Consider the following 18,979-nt stretch of genomic DNA (forward strand, 5'->3'; position numbering starts at 1 on the left):
GCTGTCCGGAGTGTGGGAACTGTTTGTGACGATTAGATTAAGGTATATGTAATCATAAAATGCTATTGGAGGGGAAGGAAACAGGTCCGCGACGTATGAAGTGGTTAAGGAAGTAGTAAAGGCGTGCAGTCTGGAGTGTGAAAACTGTTTATGACTATTAGATTATGGTATCTACAATCCTAAAATGCTATGGGACGGGAGGAAAACCGGTCCGCGATGTACGAAGTGGTGAAGGAAGTAGTCAAGCCGAGCTGTCCGGAGTGTGGGAACTGTTTATGACAATTAGATTAAGGTCTCTGCAATCCTAAAATGCTATTGGAAGGGAAGGAAACAGGTCCGCGACGTTGGAAGTGGCGAAGGAAGTAGTAAAGGCGAGCTGTTCGGGATATGGGATCTGTTTATGACCATTAGATTAAGGTATTTGCAATCCTAAAATGCTATGGGAAGGGACGAAAACAGGTCCGCGATGTAGGAAGTGGTGAAGGAAATAGTCAAGGCGAGCTGTCTGGAGTGTGGAAACTGTTTATGACTATTAGATTATGGTATCAACAATCCTAAAATGCCATGGGACGGGAGGAAAATAGGTCCGCGATGTACGAAGTGGTGAAGGAAATAGTCAAGGCGAGCTGTCTGGAGTGTGGAAACTGTTTATGACTATTAGATTATGGTATCAACAATCCTAAAATGCCATGGGACGGGAGGAAAATAGGTCCGCGATGTACGAAGTGGTGAAGGAAGTAGTCAAGGCGAGTTTTTCGGAGTGTGGGAACTGTTTATGACGATTAGATTAAGGTATCTTGGTATCTACAATCTTATATCTTATCAATCTATTATCTTATCTTATGGTATCTTGTTCTGTGGAAAGAGAGGGAAACAGGTCTGCGACGTAAGAAGAGGTGAAGGAAGTAGTAAGGTGAGCAGTGTGGAGTTTGGGAACTGGAAACCGTTTGTAGCAGTTAGATTAATGTATCTGCAATGCTGAAATGCTATGAGAAGGGATGGAAGCATGGCCACGACATAGAAAATGGTGAAAGAAGTAGTAAAGGCTAGCAGTGCGGAATGTGGGCAATGTTTGTGGCAATTAGATTTACGTATCTAAAATACTAAAATGCTATGGAGAGTGATGAAAACAGGTCCACGATGTAGGAAGTGGCTTAGGAAGTAGTAAAGTATGAACATATTGTGAGAACCGTCTGTGGCAGTTAGATTAATGTATCTTCAATCCTAAAATGCTATGAGAAGGGAAGGAAACAGGCCCCACGACGTAGGAAGTAGTGAAGGAAGTAGTAAAAGCTGGCAGTGCAGAGTGAGGGAACCGTTTGGGCAGTTAGATAAATGTATCTAATACTTAAATGCTATGCGAAGGGATGGAAACAGGTCTATGACGTAGGAAATGGTGAAGGAAGTAGTAAGGCTTGCAGTGCAGAGTGTGGGAAGTGTATTTGGCAATTACATTAATGTATCTGCAATCCTAAAATGCTATGGGAAGAGAGGGAAACAGGTCCACGACGTAGGGGATGGGGAAGGAAGTAGAAAGGTGGGCAGTGTTGAGTGTGGGAATGGATTAATGTATCTGCAATGCTAAAATGCTATGGGAAGAGACTGTAGACTGTAGGTTAAAATGATTATGAAGCACGAATCGTTACATATTTCGATACGTATTCAATAGTTTACAATAGAAATTTACAACTGAGTTGACAACAGCTGAGTTTTACTCCATAGAGGCTAAAAACAAATTTTATTCCCTAAAGAGTAAACATGCTACTTTAGACCCGCAAAGCATGCACCAATGACGACTGTTTTTACTGCAGTATGACAAAAACAATATAATACGAACCCTTGATGACTCCGCTCAATTTTGTGGATGCCTCTGCGAACGCCACCTAGTATACACAAAAGAAGCACACCTCTATACAAACATAACGATTTTTCGGGTCTCAGGTAAGTTTTTTCGGAGTTATACAAACTTAAAAGATTTTATTGGCTTTTTTCAATTTTTTGAGTTTTTTTATTTTTTTCTACGGTACCTTTTTATTGTATAATAGTCATAAAAGTAAATTAGTTTATAGCAAAACATAGTTATAAAAATAATATTAACTATTTTAAATATTCATTTAAACGTCCGTTATGGTCGTGACAGGATTTTGTGTTTTTCTACTAAAGATGCTCTTTAAAAAGAAAACTACCAAAGATATTGCGTTACCATGGACATTTTATGAAACTTCAAATGTTAATGAAATAAAAAAATAATAAAAGTTTTGAAAAAGGGGAAAAAAATTTGCAAAGTGCTTTTCCTGAAAACGTACGTTTTTAAATTTTCACTCACATCCAAAAAGAAACTATTGACAAAAATATCATTGTACCATTAAGCCTATTAGGACTACTTTGAAAACACAATTTCTTCGCCAATTTTCCCACAAGTACATGCTCCCTGCTTTCCAGTATTTCGTATGTACGACGAGCATTGATTCAAACTTATGCATTGCTGCCAAAAAGTGAAACTACAAGGACACGATTAGTGGTGAAACCAGTGAAGACTAGACCAGCAGTTTATAAACTTGGACACAACAATCAAACACTATCAGAGGGAAGTAGGCTTAGCATTCCACAATTTTCAGTTGGAGAAGCAACTTAAATGTGTTATGTTATGAAAGAAAGATGAGGTATATCTTGTGTATCTTATTTTTGGCAAAATCAGTTTTTATTTAGTCAGGATTAACCCCAAAAAAAGCATTGTGTTTCTACAGAAATATTTTGTAGAGCTTAAAAAACAAATACTTTAGTATATTGAAGCGTTATTATGCGCCTAATGGTTACGGAGAAAATTCCAAAAAATTGTAAATTTTAAATTCCCATGTTATTCTTATGGAGAGTAAGTAAAGTGTTGTAGTTTGCTTGTTTATGAACATATTTTGATCAAATTTGGAAAACGTTTTTATTTCTTACTAACTATTAAAATAAAAATAAAACTCTTTTACCCTCCCTGATGCAGCAAACCTAAGTACTTGTTAAACTAATTCTATTTAAATATGGAATAAATGTTATATTTTTAAGTAGACATTTTAGTCTAAATCCAATCAGGCAAATGAAAATTCGCTTAGTCTGCAGGTTTGCTGCGTCGGGGGTATTTACTAAATATTACGACTACGTAACGAATAACCATGATGGGGCATTCGAACACAGAATCGAATACTTATTCAATTTGAATACAACCTAGGTATTCAGGGATTCGATCACTTCTGTCTGTATTCGAATACTGTCAACTGACATTCGTTCGGCAGGGTCCAGTCCATTCATGGCATGGACAATGTCCGAATGTCCATTGTACAATCACCACCGTGGTCCGTGGGGACACCGAAACTGCCACGACGTTTTACGACCATGCTCCATACTGAAACTGCCACGGCAATTAGTGAGGATTATAAGGGTGTTTTTGAGAGGGCTAGAAACACTGAAACTGCCACGGCAGATTCCCCAGATAGACGGGGAGAAACGGTAGACTTAAAATTCCCATTTCTGTCTTAACCTTTTAATTTCTTTCACAATAATACGTTGATTGGAAAAATAAGTGATTGATTTGCCCTTTCGTATTTATATTTTAGGATTTATTTTTATGTTAATTTAAGTTTTTAGTGTTGCGACTGTTAGAGTATTTACTTTATAAGTATTTATTCCGTCTCTTGAGAATCTATTTACTTTAATGAATAATTATTTACCACTAAGAAACAAGTTTAATGTTCATCTACCACTTATATAACACTGCATTTTATATGATCTGTTCGACGCTTTTAATTATACTAGAGGTGATCAAATACTAATATAATACTGTAAAACTGTAATATTCAAAAATAGTTTTATTCGCCCAACACGCTAGGTTGCAGAAGTACAAATACTGTACCCAACCACCATTGTCTGCAGAGGGGCGTTCACGTGGAATCTCCTATTAGCTTGACTCGTGTAATATTTTTCAAATTCGGTATTTCTCAACAGTTTTGTGCCATCCTTCAGAGAGTTAGTTTTTTTTTTTATATAGTAAGGGTGTTGGTGTGTTAGTTATACTTAGTTGATAGTCTTTCTGATGGGGGTCCGTGAAGTTGGCGTACCCATATTAGCGTATCCACTTTTGATCATACCAATCGTTAGTTCATCGTTAGTTCTCGATAGTTCCCAAATTTTTTCGTTAGTTCTCAAAAAATAAAAAAGTTATAGCCGATTATAAGTGGGTACGCTAACTTCACACTTCCGGGTTCTAGCACGCGCCGTTTTCTGAGGAGAAATGTTTACATCTATATACCAATCGTTAGTTCTTCGTTAGTCCTCGATAGTTCCCAAATTTTTTCGTTAGTTCTCAAAAAATAAAAAATTTATGAGGCATACAAAGTGGGTACGCTAACTTCACAATTGTACAATTTCCAGCGGGAACAGTTTCTTTACTATAAATGCCTATATCTATATACCAATCGTTAGTTCTTCGTTAGTTCTCGATAGTTCTCCAATATTAACGTTAGTTCTCAAAAAATAAAAAAGTTAAGAGGCATACAAAGTGGGTACCTACGCTAACTTCACAATTGTACAATTTCCAGCGGGAACAGTTTTTTTACTATAAATGCCTATATCTATATACCAATCGTTAGTTCTTCGTTAGTTCTCGATAGTTCTCCAAAATTAACGTTAGTTCTCAAAAAATAAAAAAGTTACGAAGCATAAAAAGTGGGTACGCCAACTTCACAGTTATAGAATTTCCAGCGGGCACAGTTTTTTTACTATAAATGCCTATATCTATATACCAATCGTTAGTTCTTCGTTAGTTCTCGACAGTTCTCCAATATTTACGTTAGTTCTCCAAAAATAAAAAAGTTACGAGGCATACAAAGTGGGTACGCTAACTTCACAATTATACAATTTCCAGCGGGCACCTTTTTCTGACTATAAATACCTATATCTATATACCAATCGTTAGTTCTTCGTTAGTTCTCGATAGTTCTCCAATATTTACGTTAGTTCTCAAAAAATAAAAAAGTTAAGAGGCATACAAAGTGGGTACGCCAACTTCACAATTATAGAATTTCCAGCGGGCACAGTTTTTTTACTATAAATACCTATATCTATATACCAATCGTTAGTTCTTCGTTAGTTCTCGATAGTTCTCCAATATTTACGTTAGTTCTCAAAAAATAAAAAAGTTAAGAGGCATACAAAGTGGGTACGCTAACTTCACAATTATACAATTTCCAGCGGGCACCTTTTTCTGACTATAAATACCTATATCTATATACCAATCGTTAGTTCTTCGTTAGTTCTCGATAGTTCTCCAATATTTACGTTAGTTCTCAAAAATTAAAAAAGTTAAGAGGCATACAAAGTGGGTACGCACACTTCACAATTATAGAATTTCCAGCGGGCACAGTTTTTTTACTATAAATACCTATATCTATATACCAATCGTTAGTTCTTCGTTAGTTCTCGATAGTTCTCCAATATTTACGTTAGTTCTCAAAAAATAAAAAAGTTAAGAGGCATACAAAGTGGGTACGCTAACTTCACAATTGTACAATTTCCAGCGGGAACAGTTTTTTTTACTATAAATGCCTATATCTATATACCAATCGTTAGTTCTTCGTTAGTTCTCGATAGTTCTCCAATATTTACGTTAGTTCTCAAAAAATAAGAAAGTTAAGAGGCATACAAAGTGGGTACGCTAACTTCACAACTATACAATTTCCAGCAGGCACCGTTTTCTGACTATAAATGCTTAGGCTATATCTATACACCAATCGTTAGTTCTTCGTTAGTTCTCGATAGTTCTCCAATATTTACGTTAGTTCTCAAAAAATAAAAAGTTACGAAGCATAAAAAGTGGGTACGCCAACTACACAACTATAGAATTTCCAGCGGGCACTGTTTACTGACTATAAATGCTTATATCTATACACCAATCGTTAGTTCTTCGTTAGTTCTCGATAGTTCTCCAATATTTACGTTAGTTCTCAAAAAATAAAAGTTACGAAGCATAAAAAGTGGGTACGCTAACTTCACAACTATAGAATTTCCAGCGGGCACCGTTTTCTGACTAAAAACTCATATCTATTTACCAATTTTTAGTTCTTCGTTATGTCGTGTTAGTTCCCCAATATTATTACTAGTTCTTAAAAAATAAAAAGGCAATAAGGTCTTAAACGTGGTTATGCCAACCTCAAACCCAAATCATTCCTAGCGTGCACCCTTGTCTGACTAAAAGTGCCTATACCTTAATATTAATCGTAAGATGGGCTCACTCATTTATTTTGTTAGTTCTAAAAAAATTAAATAAATATACGTATAGCCAATAATCAATAGATAAACTTATTTAATGCTTATGATTTCCAGCGCGCACCTTCATTCAACGAAAAATGCTTACAGTATACTACTATACAACTAAATAAATATTGTCTCGACTCCGCCATACCCAATACGCCATGCTAGTAATGTGTTGTACACATTTATTCCATCCACTACTCCAGTCTCCAGTTTGTTCAAGTCCGTATGACCTTCCAGTCTCGATCCGTGCAACTGTCACTCGTAACGTGTTACGTTTAATGATGCAGTTTTATAATACTAATACCGAACACAAACAAATACAAACAATACAAACGATTAGTTTAATTAACCAAACAGAAGTTCTTTGATCGTACATATTTTATCTGCTTAATCCAATTCAAATAATCACAGCTTATAAATTACTTTATACCATTTTACTTAGCAGACTCTGGTTTTCATTTTGATGGATAGTTTATTTTGTTTCCATGATGGACTTTTTATAAAATGCACTTTTTCACACAACTAAGTAGGTATAAATATGATTTCATTGCTTATCTAAAACCAATTTTTGGAAGCGTTGTCTTTTTTGGATGTTCTAATTAACTGAACATATTCAACTGTTAATCATTTTGATAACGTAATCAAAATTATCACTCCTAAAAAATAATCTAACCGAGTGACACCTGCAACTACTATTGCGGATATCACAGATAAGCGCTATCCTGGAACTGATAAGCAATCCTTTCTCTTCGAGAGAATCATAATGTGATAGTTATTCTAATGTCAGTGTTACTTTGATTTTCATTGTGTGAAGATGAATCAAATTACAATGCATGGAACTAAAAATTGGTATATAGATTTAAGCGTTTTTAGTCGGAAAACGGTGCCCGCTGGAAATTTTATAATTTTGAAGTCAGCGTACTCACTTTGTATGCCTCGTAACTATTTTATTTTTTGAGAACTAACGTTAATTTTGGAGAACTATCGAGAACTAACGAAGAACTAACGATTTGTATATAGATATAGGCATTTATAGTAAAAAAACTGTTCCCGCTGGAAATTGTACAATTGTGAAGTTAGCGTACCCACTTTGTATGCCTCATAACTTTTTTATTTTTTGAGAACTAACGAAAAAATTTGGGAACTATCGAGGACTAACGAAGAACTAACGATTGGTATATAGATGTAAACATTTCTCCTCAGAAAACGGCGCGTGCTAGAACCCGGAAGTGTGAAGTTAGCGTACCCACTTTGTATGCCTCATAACTTTTTTATTTTTTGAGAACTAACGAAAAACTTTGGGAACTATCGAGAACTAACGATGAACTAACGATTGGTATGATCAAAAGTGGATACGCTAATATGGGTACGCCAACTTCACGGACCTTTTCGATGGAGGATAAGATATTTGAAACAAAGAGAAGGGGTGCGGCGTTGTTAGTAGACGGCTAAAGTTTCATTATACTGTACAAAGTGTGGTGTTAGTAAGTGGGTTTGCTAGGGAAAAAATCTGGGAGGATGTCGCGCAAAATGCTTCACAGATTATATATAACAACGAGTAACAGTAACTGAAACGATTTTAACGCTTACCATTCTTCAGTCACTGTAGTGGGTTGAGTTTAGATAGAGACCTCTAGCTTTTGTAGATATTCTTTCTTCGATATATATTTCTTCGACTAATGGCCTATTAATATGAGGTGTCACTCGATGTGGCCACCAAAATAACCCATTTTGGGTTTAAGAACAAAATTTGAATACAACAAAAAGTTCACTTGCGTGATATAGAGACGTGTACAGAGTTTTGTTTTCTTTGCGTAACCCATTAAAAGGTTAACTGGTGATGTCCATACTTTTGCCCAGCCCTGTATATGTGAATAAACAAAATTTATAATTGAGGTATATTACTAAATAAATATGCAAAAACACACACCGAGTCTCATTTCATTCTGATTAAACATGAGAAAATGGGAAGCAAATTCGTGTTGATTTCCCACCAGTCGTAACATCCGTGAACATTTTCTGTGATCATAGAAATGACCGAGATTATTACTAGCGATCACGGAAACGCTTAAAAATGGAGAATCGTCGTAATAAACTTTAACAAACATCCGCGATCGTATGTTACGATCGTGGCCAAATCCGTGATAATTTCTAGCGATCAAACGCAGAACTGTGATGGTAAACTACGACAGCAATGATGATGACCGGTGATGATTTCACAATTGCGGCAACATTCGCATTCATCTCCAGCGATTATTTTAACACCCGTAACTATTTTTCGCGATCGACGAAAAATTAATGATCATCTTGCACTTGCGGCTTAGTGTGTGATGATTTATCGATATTGCGGCAATGTCCGTGGTCATTTCTACAGTAGTTTCTCGCAATGGCGTTTTTCGATTACGCAAAACGTGTAAACTCTGTGTTTTCGGGTGGATTTTACGGCAAATATTTTACCATTTTTATTTCTCGATTTCTTACTAAATTCAATTACAACTCATGGACTTTTTCCTGATAGTTAAAATTCACGCGCTATTCCCGGTTTCTAGGTTGGCAGAATTAAGTGACCCTGAATTATCACTACAAGTAGCCTAGGCTAATTAAGATTTATTTTTTACCAACCGTATCTAAAATGTATACTTATCAATTATGAAGTTTTTATCTGGTATTATTAATGTAAACCTGCACATTATTCACCTTGTATGCAAGTATAATTGTATCTGTATATTTCTTGGCCTAGTCTTGTATTTTATTTGTATTTCGTATTAAACAAAATCTGGACAGACTCGAACTCAATTCTGTGTATTCTAGTCATCACAAAGGATCTCATACTTCGACTCCAATTCCTAAGACAATTGGAACGCAGTGCGCGCAGTATTTCCAACTCATTGCTGAAAAGCATGTTTTCATGGTATTCCCAGCTCATTTCTAAATACATTACCTCCACCGCAGCCCGCAGCAAACCTGCAAACTAAGTAATTTTCAATTTGTTTGATTGGATTCTTACTAAAATTGTCCATAAACAAGACATATTTATTCCCCATTTAAATAACATTAGATTTAACAAACACCTAGGGTTTACTGCTACGGCGAAGTTAAAAAGTGTTTTATTTTTGCAAAATATTAATAGTATAGGATGAAATCAATAAAATCGCCAAATATGATCAATATATACACAATTGTGTTTTATTTATACTTCAGGACACGTATCCTGTTGTGCTATTATTTGCATTAGATTACATAATCACAACATTTCTTATTGTGCAATTTTGACGATGCCTACCTATACCTTGGTATATTTATAAACTGAAAACTTCAAATCTAATGATAAAATATGTGTTTATCGAGTTCTTTAATACCAGTAATTCACTATAACGGGTTAAGAGCATTCATATAATACATTTAGTAAGAAACATTTTACATTCCATTGCAATCTTAATCCTTTAGAACATATTATTTAATTATTTCTGACTTCATCGGTAGTTAAATGACTTTTTCTATTGATACTTGATTTAAATAAGTGCAAAGTTAGTATGGCCTAAGTTATGAGCTAAGTAAAAGTGTTGTGTTTCAAAATCGTCACTGTGATGAGTGAGGGATATTCTCATTCCCGTTTCTCCCTGCACGTTGCCAAACCAACCTCCCCTTCCTGAGGAATCCGCCGTGGCAGTTTCAGTGTTTCTAGCATTCTCAAAAACACCCTTATAATCCTCACTAATTGGCGTGGCAGTTTCGGTATGGATTATGATCATAAAACGTCGTGGCAGTTTCGGTACAGCCTGGTCCGTGACCGTGCCAATAAGCCAGCGTTTGGTTGTTATAACCCAATTATCTATCTCCAGTAAGAGACACAACTCTCGGCTTTTACAAGAAAATAAATAGTTAAACGTTTTCCATATACCATTGAGTGAGGGAATACTAGTACGGTAGTCTAGTACGAACTACCTGAAAATCACTGCGAGTGTCAAGTGATGAAACTGTCTCTAAGTCAAATACCAAGGCTTTATATCGAAAAAAGAAATTAAAATTTATAGCTGACTATTTTCTTTTCGGAGTTGAATATTTTTTTTCTAATCTATATATATAATTCCGTAAGTCAAATTTTTGTAAAGAAATTGTGAGTGACTGGATGGCCGTAGAAGGATGGGAGGGGTCTTATTTTAAAGGTCTTGACGTGAATTTTGAGGGAAAACTATTCATTTTTCTTAATTATGCACCAAAAAAGGTTATTACGGAATAAATTAATTCACATTTAAATAGCACGGGAATCTAAGTCATGTCTGCTTTGTTTACTTTAAAACATGTGGTTTAACTTTATTTACAGCATATGGTAATATTTGTAATATGTACTGTGCATGGTGGAAGGAAAAAACATAGGTGTGCTATTCCCGTCATATTCTGACGTCACTCGGATTGCAAACAAAAGATCACCTGATTGTAACTGTCAAATTAGTATGTATTTGTTTTGATTTGATTGTTATTGTTTTTTTTACTTTGTATACTATTATAAAGCTTAAATATACTTTTTTCCCAATTTTAAGGGTCTAAATTAGTTAATGGAGTACGATTGGTTGTGTTAGCCATGTCCGAAAATAGTGTAAAGTTAGAAGGAATTACTGGAGTAGGCAAAGGGAACATATTTTTCATGCCAAAAATAAAACTAATATCAACCAATCCGAGATTAAATTTTCTCTTAAAAAATCGCTGTTACTATAAATAAAGCGCAAGGCCAAACCTTCACAAAAGTTGGCAATAAAAAAAAAAAAACAGTGTTTACCCAGTGGTCAACTTTACGTTACTTTTAGCCGGGTGATTTTGCATTTTACAATTTGGAGGATGACATTACCTCTATGTGTTTTTTCGAAGTGAATTTGTATATGTTCAAAGAAACTTATATAGATTTAATAGTCATGAAAATTACTATTGAACATGTTCCTTAGTTGTATTATGATTAGAAAGTTTATATTATAAACACACTGCATGAACAGTCCTTTGGAATTTTTATTTTAAACAGAGCAGACATCAAAATGCTTTATGCAGCTATGTAATGACTAACTATCATACATATTATAACAAATAAAAATTTTAAACAATAATTCAAGGTAGAGGATAACCCATGAGACTAATAATTTGTACAAAATACTAACTAGAATAATAGGGGCCACTAGTTTTTATACAGTTTAAATAGTTAAAAATATTAGTAAATAAGTTAACAACGATGGATTGAGTATGTACGATTACAGTGCCATCTAGTAGTTACTATATAGGTTAACTGTTGTGAGCCAGTGAGCCTCGACGGTCAGGGCTAGAGACATACACCTCGACGGTACATCTAGTGGTGAATAGGCGAACTGTTGCGAGCCTCGACGGTAGTTACATCTAGCGGTGTTTGAGCGAACTATTATCAAAACAAAAACATATTTTTTCATTAATTACAAAACAAAATAATAGAAGGCTCATGAAACATACAGAAACATGCTTCAAATTTAATATAGGATGATACATCAACTTGCCAAATTCAAAGCAAATGTTCGTACTAAGTTAGATTACTGCCTTTTATCAACTATTTTTTTACCTGTTAGCGTACGATTTTAGAAATTGCAAAAATTATTATTCACAAATTTCTTTGATCTGCATGAGAGGAATAAGTAACCATAAAGGTTCAATATCGCCACCTCTCGCACTGTAAGCTGAGAGGTCAAGACTTTTAATACTTTTCAGTGAAATGGCGACCATACAAAGTAGGTATTTTAAGCCAAGTACGAATGGAGATGAGTGTAGGATGAGTGGCGCGATCTTGTAGTCTTGTTAGTGACTAAGGCAGACCTATTCCTTAGACACAGCTATTAATTATAGCATAGACAAAAATAATTTTAATAGCCCATACAGCTAATGGCAACCAAGGGTCCAGGGTCCTACAGTTTATAGTGACATCCGAACCACATTCTTGCCTTGGTATTAACGAATTGGTCTAATTATCAGGATAGTACTGCGGATAGTACTGCGCAGGAGTAGTCCTATAGTACTCACTAGTGCGCACGTTAATCCACACCACTATCAGTAGATCGATCCATCGATTAATTGAGCAGCATTCATGTTATTTTTTGCAGTTTCTTAAATGCTTTTTAACAACCATCAGAAACTAGACTTCAGAGAGGGGTGTTTGACAACGAGTATTTTATTGCAAATTATCTTCAATTCGGTAGCTAGATTTGATTCGTATCAATACATAGATTCGTTTTGATTACGTAGAGAAAAGTCTGTGAAAATCGTATTAGGTAATGTTAGATTACCTAACCATCATATACATAAAAATAGAATCTACTGAAAACAATCTACATGTTTAACCCTATTTAAAACTAAATACTCCATAACTTACACATACTAGGGGGTAGGAGTATATTTTAGCACAAACTTATCATTAACTTCACTAGTTTAGTACACACAACTATACACTGGTGCACACCAACCTTAAACTTTCTCTGAAGAGTAATCTACAATACTCCTGGAGTAAAACACTCCTGATGTTAGAATACTAAAATAGTTTATATAGCAAATGCAGTCACTATTTTCCTACTACTTTAGTTATATAGCCTACTATATTAGTTTGACTTTCTCCTGTTTGGCGCTCGTCACCCTTAGTCAGGGTCGAACCGGAGACTTTATGATAATTAGAGGAGCGGTATGACCACTTATATCAAGCTGAGAGCTTATTAACTCAACAACTTTACATTTTAATGATGCGTAATAAGTTTTCAAGAACCAATTGACTTCATATGTTATATGTCCGTGGTTATGTCAATATAGTTGTCAAAGGGATTAATTGTTTTAAATCCCAAAGTTTCTGTGTGGTTTTAAAATACGTTGACTTTTTAACTAAAATGAGTATACACTCGTGGGAGAAGTTTCTCTGGGAGAGCTAAAAACTGTTAACATTTTTTTATCAAGTGAAATTGCAATTACATAAATACAATCCTAACGTTTAAATAACACGTGAAGAAAATTGCTATACACATTACAGCTCACAGGGCCAAGACGAGTTCTAGGTTATTTCGTGTGGAACAGGTCCTCCGGAAACGGATGGAAGACTCTGTTATCAGCTGTTATCTCACGATGTCGTGCTGCCTGGACTGTATCAACATCGTGGACTGTACTTTCCCTACAGGTCCATCGATGTCTGTAGAAAACACAACACAGCTTCTGCGATTCAAGCATTGGCCGCTTCAAGCAGGACATAAGAAAGCAACTTGAAATAATAAATGTTAGATTTTGCTGCGGAGATATGAGATATACGACAAACTGTGAGTGTTAGAAGAACACTAGATACATTTTTCTTATGGAAGAAACAGTTTAATGAGACGATAGTATATAGATTAACGCAATATTTAATGGTAAGTAGAAAAACACAAAAACTTCGGTAATTTTCATGTTATATTCTCAGAATAATACACAGAATATGATATAAGATAACAGGATAGGATAGTAGGTAGCATCATTGACTATTAATACAATAGTCCACGGTCACAGCCAACAGCATAATTAAATGCGATACCAAGACTGATATTGAACGCAAAAACGCCTTTTTTTAGAGCGAAATAATCATGTAATAATAGGCAAGAACGTTGGTTTTAAGTTAATTTGCATTTGATTTTGTTCTAATATAAAGTAAAATTATTAAAACTTCTGTGATAACTTCGAACGCAGTAATATTTGGTCCATCTAAGTATGCAATTCACTTTGTATCTTGAAATAATATTCAAAAAAGGGGTAAAATTCTGTCAAGGTGAAGTACACTGAAATGTCTAAACTTTTTATTGAAATATTAAGTGTACCTATATGATTTTTTACAAATATCACGCGACTCTACCAAAAGACGTTTGAATGAAAATAATTGTTTAAGATTAAGAAATTTATTTGATATCTAGGCCTACAAAAGCCAACAAACACACTGAAGCAAAATATTAAGTCTTAATACCAGTAACACTAAACTTGTGAACTTCACTCCCAGAACCAACGAGAACGTTTCTTCCAGTCGCCCTTCTCATAGTCCCAGTTGGAAGCAAGACCCTCCACGGGGTTCACACTCATGTCGATCATCCTCTGAAGCTGGGCTTGCTGCCGCTCCACCTCCATCGTCGGCGGAAGAGGTGGCAGCACGAACTTCTTGATAAACATCGCTATCCAAATAGCGATGGAGACGAAACCCAGAGTACAACCGATGATACTCTTCCATTCCCCCGTCGGAGCTTCCATCTCTGCGAATGTCTGACAGAAACTTGCTCTGTAGAGGCATTTCTTCTCGTCAATGCTCAACGACTTCCAATCTCCCTTTTCCTTTTCCCGCAACGCTTGCAGGTAAGGGTTATCTGGTAATGCCCCCAGTACACTCTCGCCGAGACGTTCGCCGAGGCGCCTCGCCGAGGCGTTCGCCGAGTAATTCGGGCGAGAGCTTATGCGAGGTAACCGTGTACACTCTCGCGTTGTCTCGCAGTCGAAATGGAGGCAAACGTCGATGTGGAAGTAGCAACATTAAAATTGTTTTGTGCATATGCTTATTTTAATTGTTTACGCGTACTTTTTCTTCAATTCGGTTACTGGACGGTTGAGTTTTACGCTCTAACGGCACCAAGCATCTGTTAGTTTACGTTCGTCCTTGTGTTGTACGTGTGTTGGGTCCCACAATAACGACTCACCATGGTAGGCTTCTAAAAAGTCAAGAACTGTGTTATTTGACCAATCCATGTTTACTTTAACACAAAATGCACCCACAAACTAACAACGCACAGCTGAACTAACCACGAGACAAGGCGAGAGTGAACTGGGGTGCCTCGCGCTCGCCACTCGCTCAGTCTCGGGTCCTTTGACTCGTGTCAAAAAACCGACTCCAGACGGAGCGTCGGCGAGCACGAGGCGAGGCGAGGCGAGGCGACCCGAGTCAAGGCAAGACAAGACGAGCGCACCGAGTACACTCTCGCACTCGCCAACGCTCGCCTTGTCTCGGCGAGAGTGTACTGGGGGCATAAGAAGCGTATCGCCGGACAAGGAAAGTCCTGGCGGTCGAAGTATATCGGCTTGTTGTTCATCCCTGGACCGACGACTTCCCTGCAACCTATCACTTCTCGTTCTTGAGCGGGGATTGAATAACGTCTGGCGTGTTTGGCGATACGGTTAATAGATTTGGCTAAGGTTAACATTGTAAATCACTACGGTAAACTGTTTTGCAAATAATCTTCTCAAAAATTGACATTCATTCACCAAAACAAAAACATAATTAGATAGATCAGCTGACTAACAATGAACTTAATTAAATAAGCTTGTACGTACAGTACTCAATGGTGTGATCGGAATAACTAATTCATTTGTAAACAGCTGATTATAATATAAATCATTGACTTTGAATAATGCACGTAGACTAAAATCTGAAGCATATTTTGATCAGTGTTTCATGTTTTGTTTCCTGAGTATATTATTGTAAAATGTGTGCTTTACGCCTTGCTATAATACCACAGGAAAGAGGAAAATGTTGAATAACGTTGATAAATAGCTTATTGATTATCATTTTACGTAAGAACTACTAGGAACACGATAAAAAATATAGTTTTACAGTAAGTGAAATAACATTAAATAAACTATGAGAAACAATGGTTAAATACATACCTTGTCAAAAAATCCTCGACGTGTATAGAAGCGTGTAGTAAAATTTGCTTTCCTCCGCCATCAGTCTAACCAAAAATCGACTTCTAACCAGAATAAGTTAAACATAGTTTACACATAATATAATAACTAAACATATCACAGAAAGGCCTATTATATAAGTCGCCGAGAGTGCATTTCGGCGGGTAGGACATTTTTCGGCGGAGGAGGAATGTGACAAATAAGATAATATTTTTAAGTCCATAATAGCGTTTTTAATTCACACATAACTTTTCCTACAGTCGTCGATGTGTGTGCTTTGACATTTCATTTCATTGAATGATGAGAACATTTGAGGCTGTTCTAGAACTAGGTTCTCTTCCTTCCGCATTGAGAAGACGAGGACTAAACTATACTGTTTTGCCTGGGTAAGAAATCGGTGTATGCGACATAAATAAATAACTAACATCAGCGCTGTTGTTGGCTCAATTACTTTCAACTTTACCATGGAAATTGAGTGTCTGTTCTACCCATAGTCAAAAGTAGAATATTGGTTTCGGCTGACCCATATTCATGATGTAGCCCCCGAACTGGTTAACTAGACAAAAAATAAGAAGGCCACGGTATGGAGGCGGACTGTTATTTTTTCGTGCGTTATGGCTTTCGTGTATTTGTTTGAATGGTTTTTGACTACTTTATTTATAATGGATGAATCACTCTTGTTAGTTCACCAGACGATGCCTGAATAAGTAGGCGAAACAGTGAGTTTGACTGCCAAATTTAAACTGTTGACGTAAAGTATGTGCCTTAAATTTGTCTGGCCCATATAGTGATACGTTGTTCAGTATCCAAACGTCAATGAAGCTTTAGTACTGTACTTACACACAGGCACACACACTTAACACTCTGGCTGTATATTTTTGTGATGTTATATTTTCATGGTTTATTTTGTTCTATCGTGCCCTTTTCTCTTATTTTGTACATGTTGAAGCATGCTATGCAATCATTGTATTGTCTGAAGCAATAACAAATATTATTATTATTATTACTTACGTTGCGTATTATACCGCGACCTCGCCGATAAATCGACTTCCACATAAGATCTTAATTAGTTTAAATAACATAGTCTTGCTAACCTAACCTAACCACCATTTAGGCGTGGTTGGTACCGCTGTGTGCTATGACGTCGCCAATGACCCAAGTTGACATCACCTGGAGAGTGTGATGGTAGATCTGCCGGGGCGTTGTCAAGGAGTCGTGATAGTTCTCGATCGCCGAAAGCGACTCCACTTTCATGCAACCGATGCCAATAGAGTTTCGCGGCCTTTGTCATGTACGAGTAATGAGAGTATTCTGGCGGTGTCTTCGCTTTCCTGAGGACTTTGTACTGTACGCCAGGGACGCAGCTATGCGACAAATCTTTGACTTACCCAGGAATTAGATATTTTTGGCTTATAATTATATGTAGTAATTTTGACCTTGTTGAAGCTAAAACTAGGAAATAATATTCCTCGTCACTCAGGGAATCTACACCAAGATTTCTGGATGTATAAAAGTGCAGATATGTCAAATAAATGCTGTCCATTGCATGATAGCATATTTTTATAACTTACATGATGGCTATTACAAATTATTAATTTGAGAAAGAAAATATTAGCACTTAGTCCTTAAATCAATACAATCATGACGTAAATTTTGTGATATTGTAATTTGCTACATCATGAGCTCTTGAGCAAACCCTAGTAGTGGGGGAGTATATGTTTTTATTATACTAAAAAGCCGATTCAATTTATGTTATTTTATTTTTTCTCAATCTCACTTTACATTAAAATGTTTTGTATTTAATAAAACCTTGGCTTAAGGTTTAATTTTTTTTCTTATCACTATTTCACAAAAACAAAAAAACTGCTATTTGGTAGGCCTAAACAATAATAGAAAATAATTTGATTTGATCATTGACTGTGGATAAAAACACGACTATTTGAATAGGTACAACATTTGCTACATCAAATTCTTATAGATGGGATATCCACTATGTTGGCCAAAAGTCATAGGTTTTTGGTGTTTACTGTTTAGATAGTCGGAAGTGGCATCACACATGATATCTAGAAAGCACTGCCTCAACACAGACACACACGAGGTGGCTGTGGCAACGAAGGAAAGTATTTCCTATCGTTTCCACTCTTACTCTTAATTGTTGCATTTGTTGATGTCGCATTTCACGGCAGTCCGGGAGGTTACTTTGTACATGCGGAAGTGAAGATTACATTCTTCAAACATTCCTACCTCGAGAAAAGTAGTGTTGTGAAGTAACAATAAATAAAGAGCCGACATCAACACGTCTGAACGTTACCGAATGTCAAACCGAACTTGTCTTGAAAATGTCTTAATTTGACCCATAAGGAGAAAATCTACAAAGAGTGAGATTAATATGTATAGCCATAACAGTTTTATTTAAGGGTTAGTTCTTCGTTGTTGATATTTCCCCCTTGTTTTCAATTACAGGCTTCTCTCCACACAAAGAAATAAGTCTTTATTTTGGTCTTAAATATTTTATGTCAATGACGTATGGTTAAAATAAACAAAAGGTGGTATCAAATTAGTCGCCCATATAGCCATACTGTAGATCTTACATAGATTCCGTATCCTTTCGCATAAGAAAGGTGAAACATCAAATGTAACTAAACCCATACATTTCAGCCGCAATCTCTACCTTTCCTTACAATTTCATGAAATCCATGGATTAGTAATGGTGGGTTTACAGGTAACATCATAGATAAAACATACTCCCTTTTGTTGGTTAGTCTATGTTAAGACAAACTTACTAACAAATATTACTTTAGAATGCCTAAGTATTTTTTGCAGTACATGCACTCTCTTTCTCTTTAAAATAAAAGTAAATACAATGAAACTTGGGACACAGTACAAACCTGTAAAAATACCCCCAAAAAATAGCACACAAAATATAACATACTGTATGTTGATTATATGGAACTGTTAGGTACGTAACCATGAGTCGAGTCTTTTAAACTCATCGGAAATTATGACT

The 18,979-nt window shown here is 36.0% G+C and overlaps 1 protein-coding gene across 1 annotated transcript; it reads right to left on the minus strand.

Annotated features, from left to right (window-relative positions):
- Positions 1 to 14,093: 14,093 nt before the first annotated feature.
- LOC128989214 (uncharacterized) lies at positions 14,094 to 15,545 on the minus strand. Its single transcript, XM_054411086.1, has 2 exons — positions 15,258 to 15,545; positions 14,094 to 14,781 (listed from the first exon to the last, which is right to left on the minus strand). The coding sequence occupies exons 1-2, from the start codon at positions 15,489 to 15,491 to the stop codon at positions 14,296 to 14,298; spliced, it is 720 nt and encodes a 239-aa protein (XP_054267061.1). The 5' UTR covers positions 15,492 to 15,545; the 3' UTR covers positions 14,094 to 14,295.
- Between the last annotated feature and the right edge of the window lie 3,434 nt (positions 15,546 to 18,979).

The sequence above is a fragment of the Macrosteles quadrilineatus genome, unplaced genomic scaffold (assembly GCF_028750875.1).
Source record: "Macrosteles quadrilineatus isolate MER2022 unplaced genomic scaffold, UCM_ALF_1.0 Scaffold_3__2_contigs__length_128488019, whole genome shotgun sequence".
NCBI lineage: Eukaryota > Metazoa > Arthropoda > Insecta > Hemiptera > Cicadellidae > Macrosteles > Macrosteles quadrilineatus.

Bases quoted from the DNA above. Each gene is read 5' to 3' on its own strand.
- LOC128989214 (XM_054411086.1), bottom strand. From the start codon at position 15,491: ATGTTAACCTTAGCCAAATCTATTAACCGTATCGCCAAACACGCCAGA. The intron at 14,782-15,257 runs GTGCGCTCGTCT...TTCGACTGCGAG, and splicing joins CGAGTGCGAGAGTGTACTCG to ACAACGCGAGAGTGTACACG.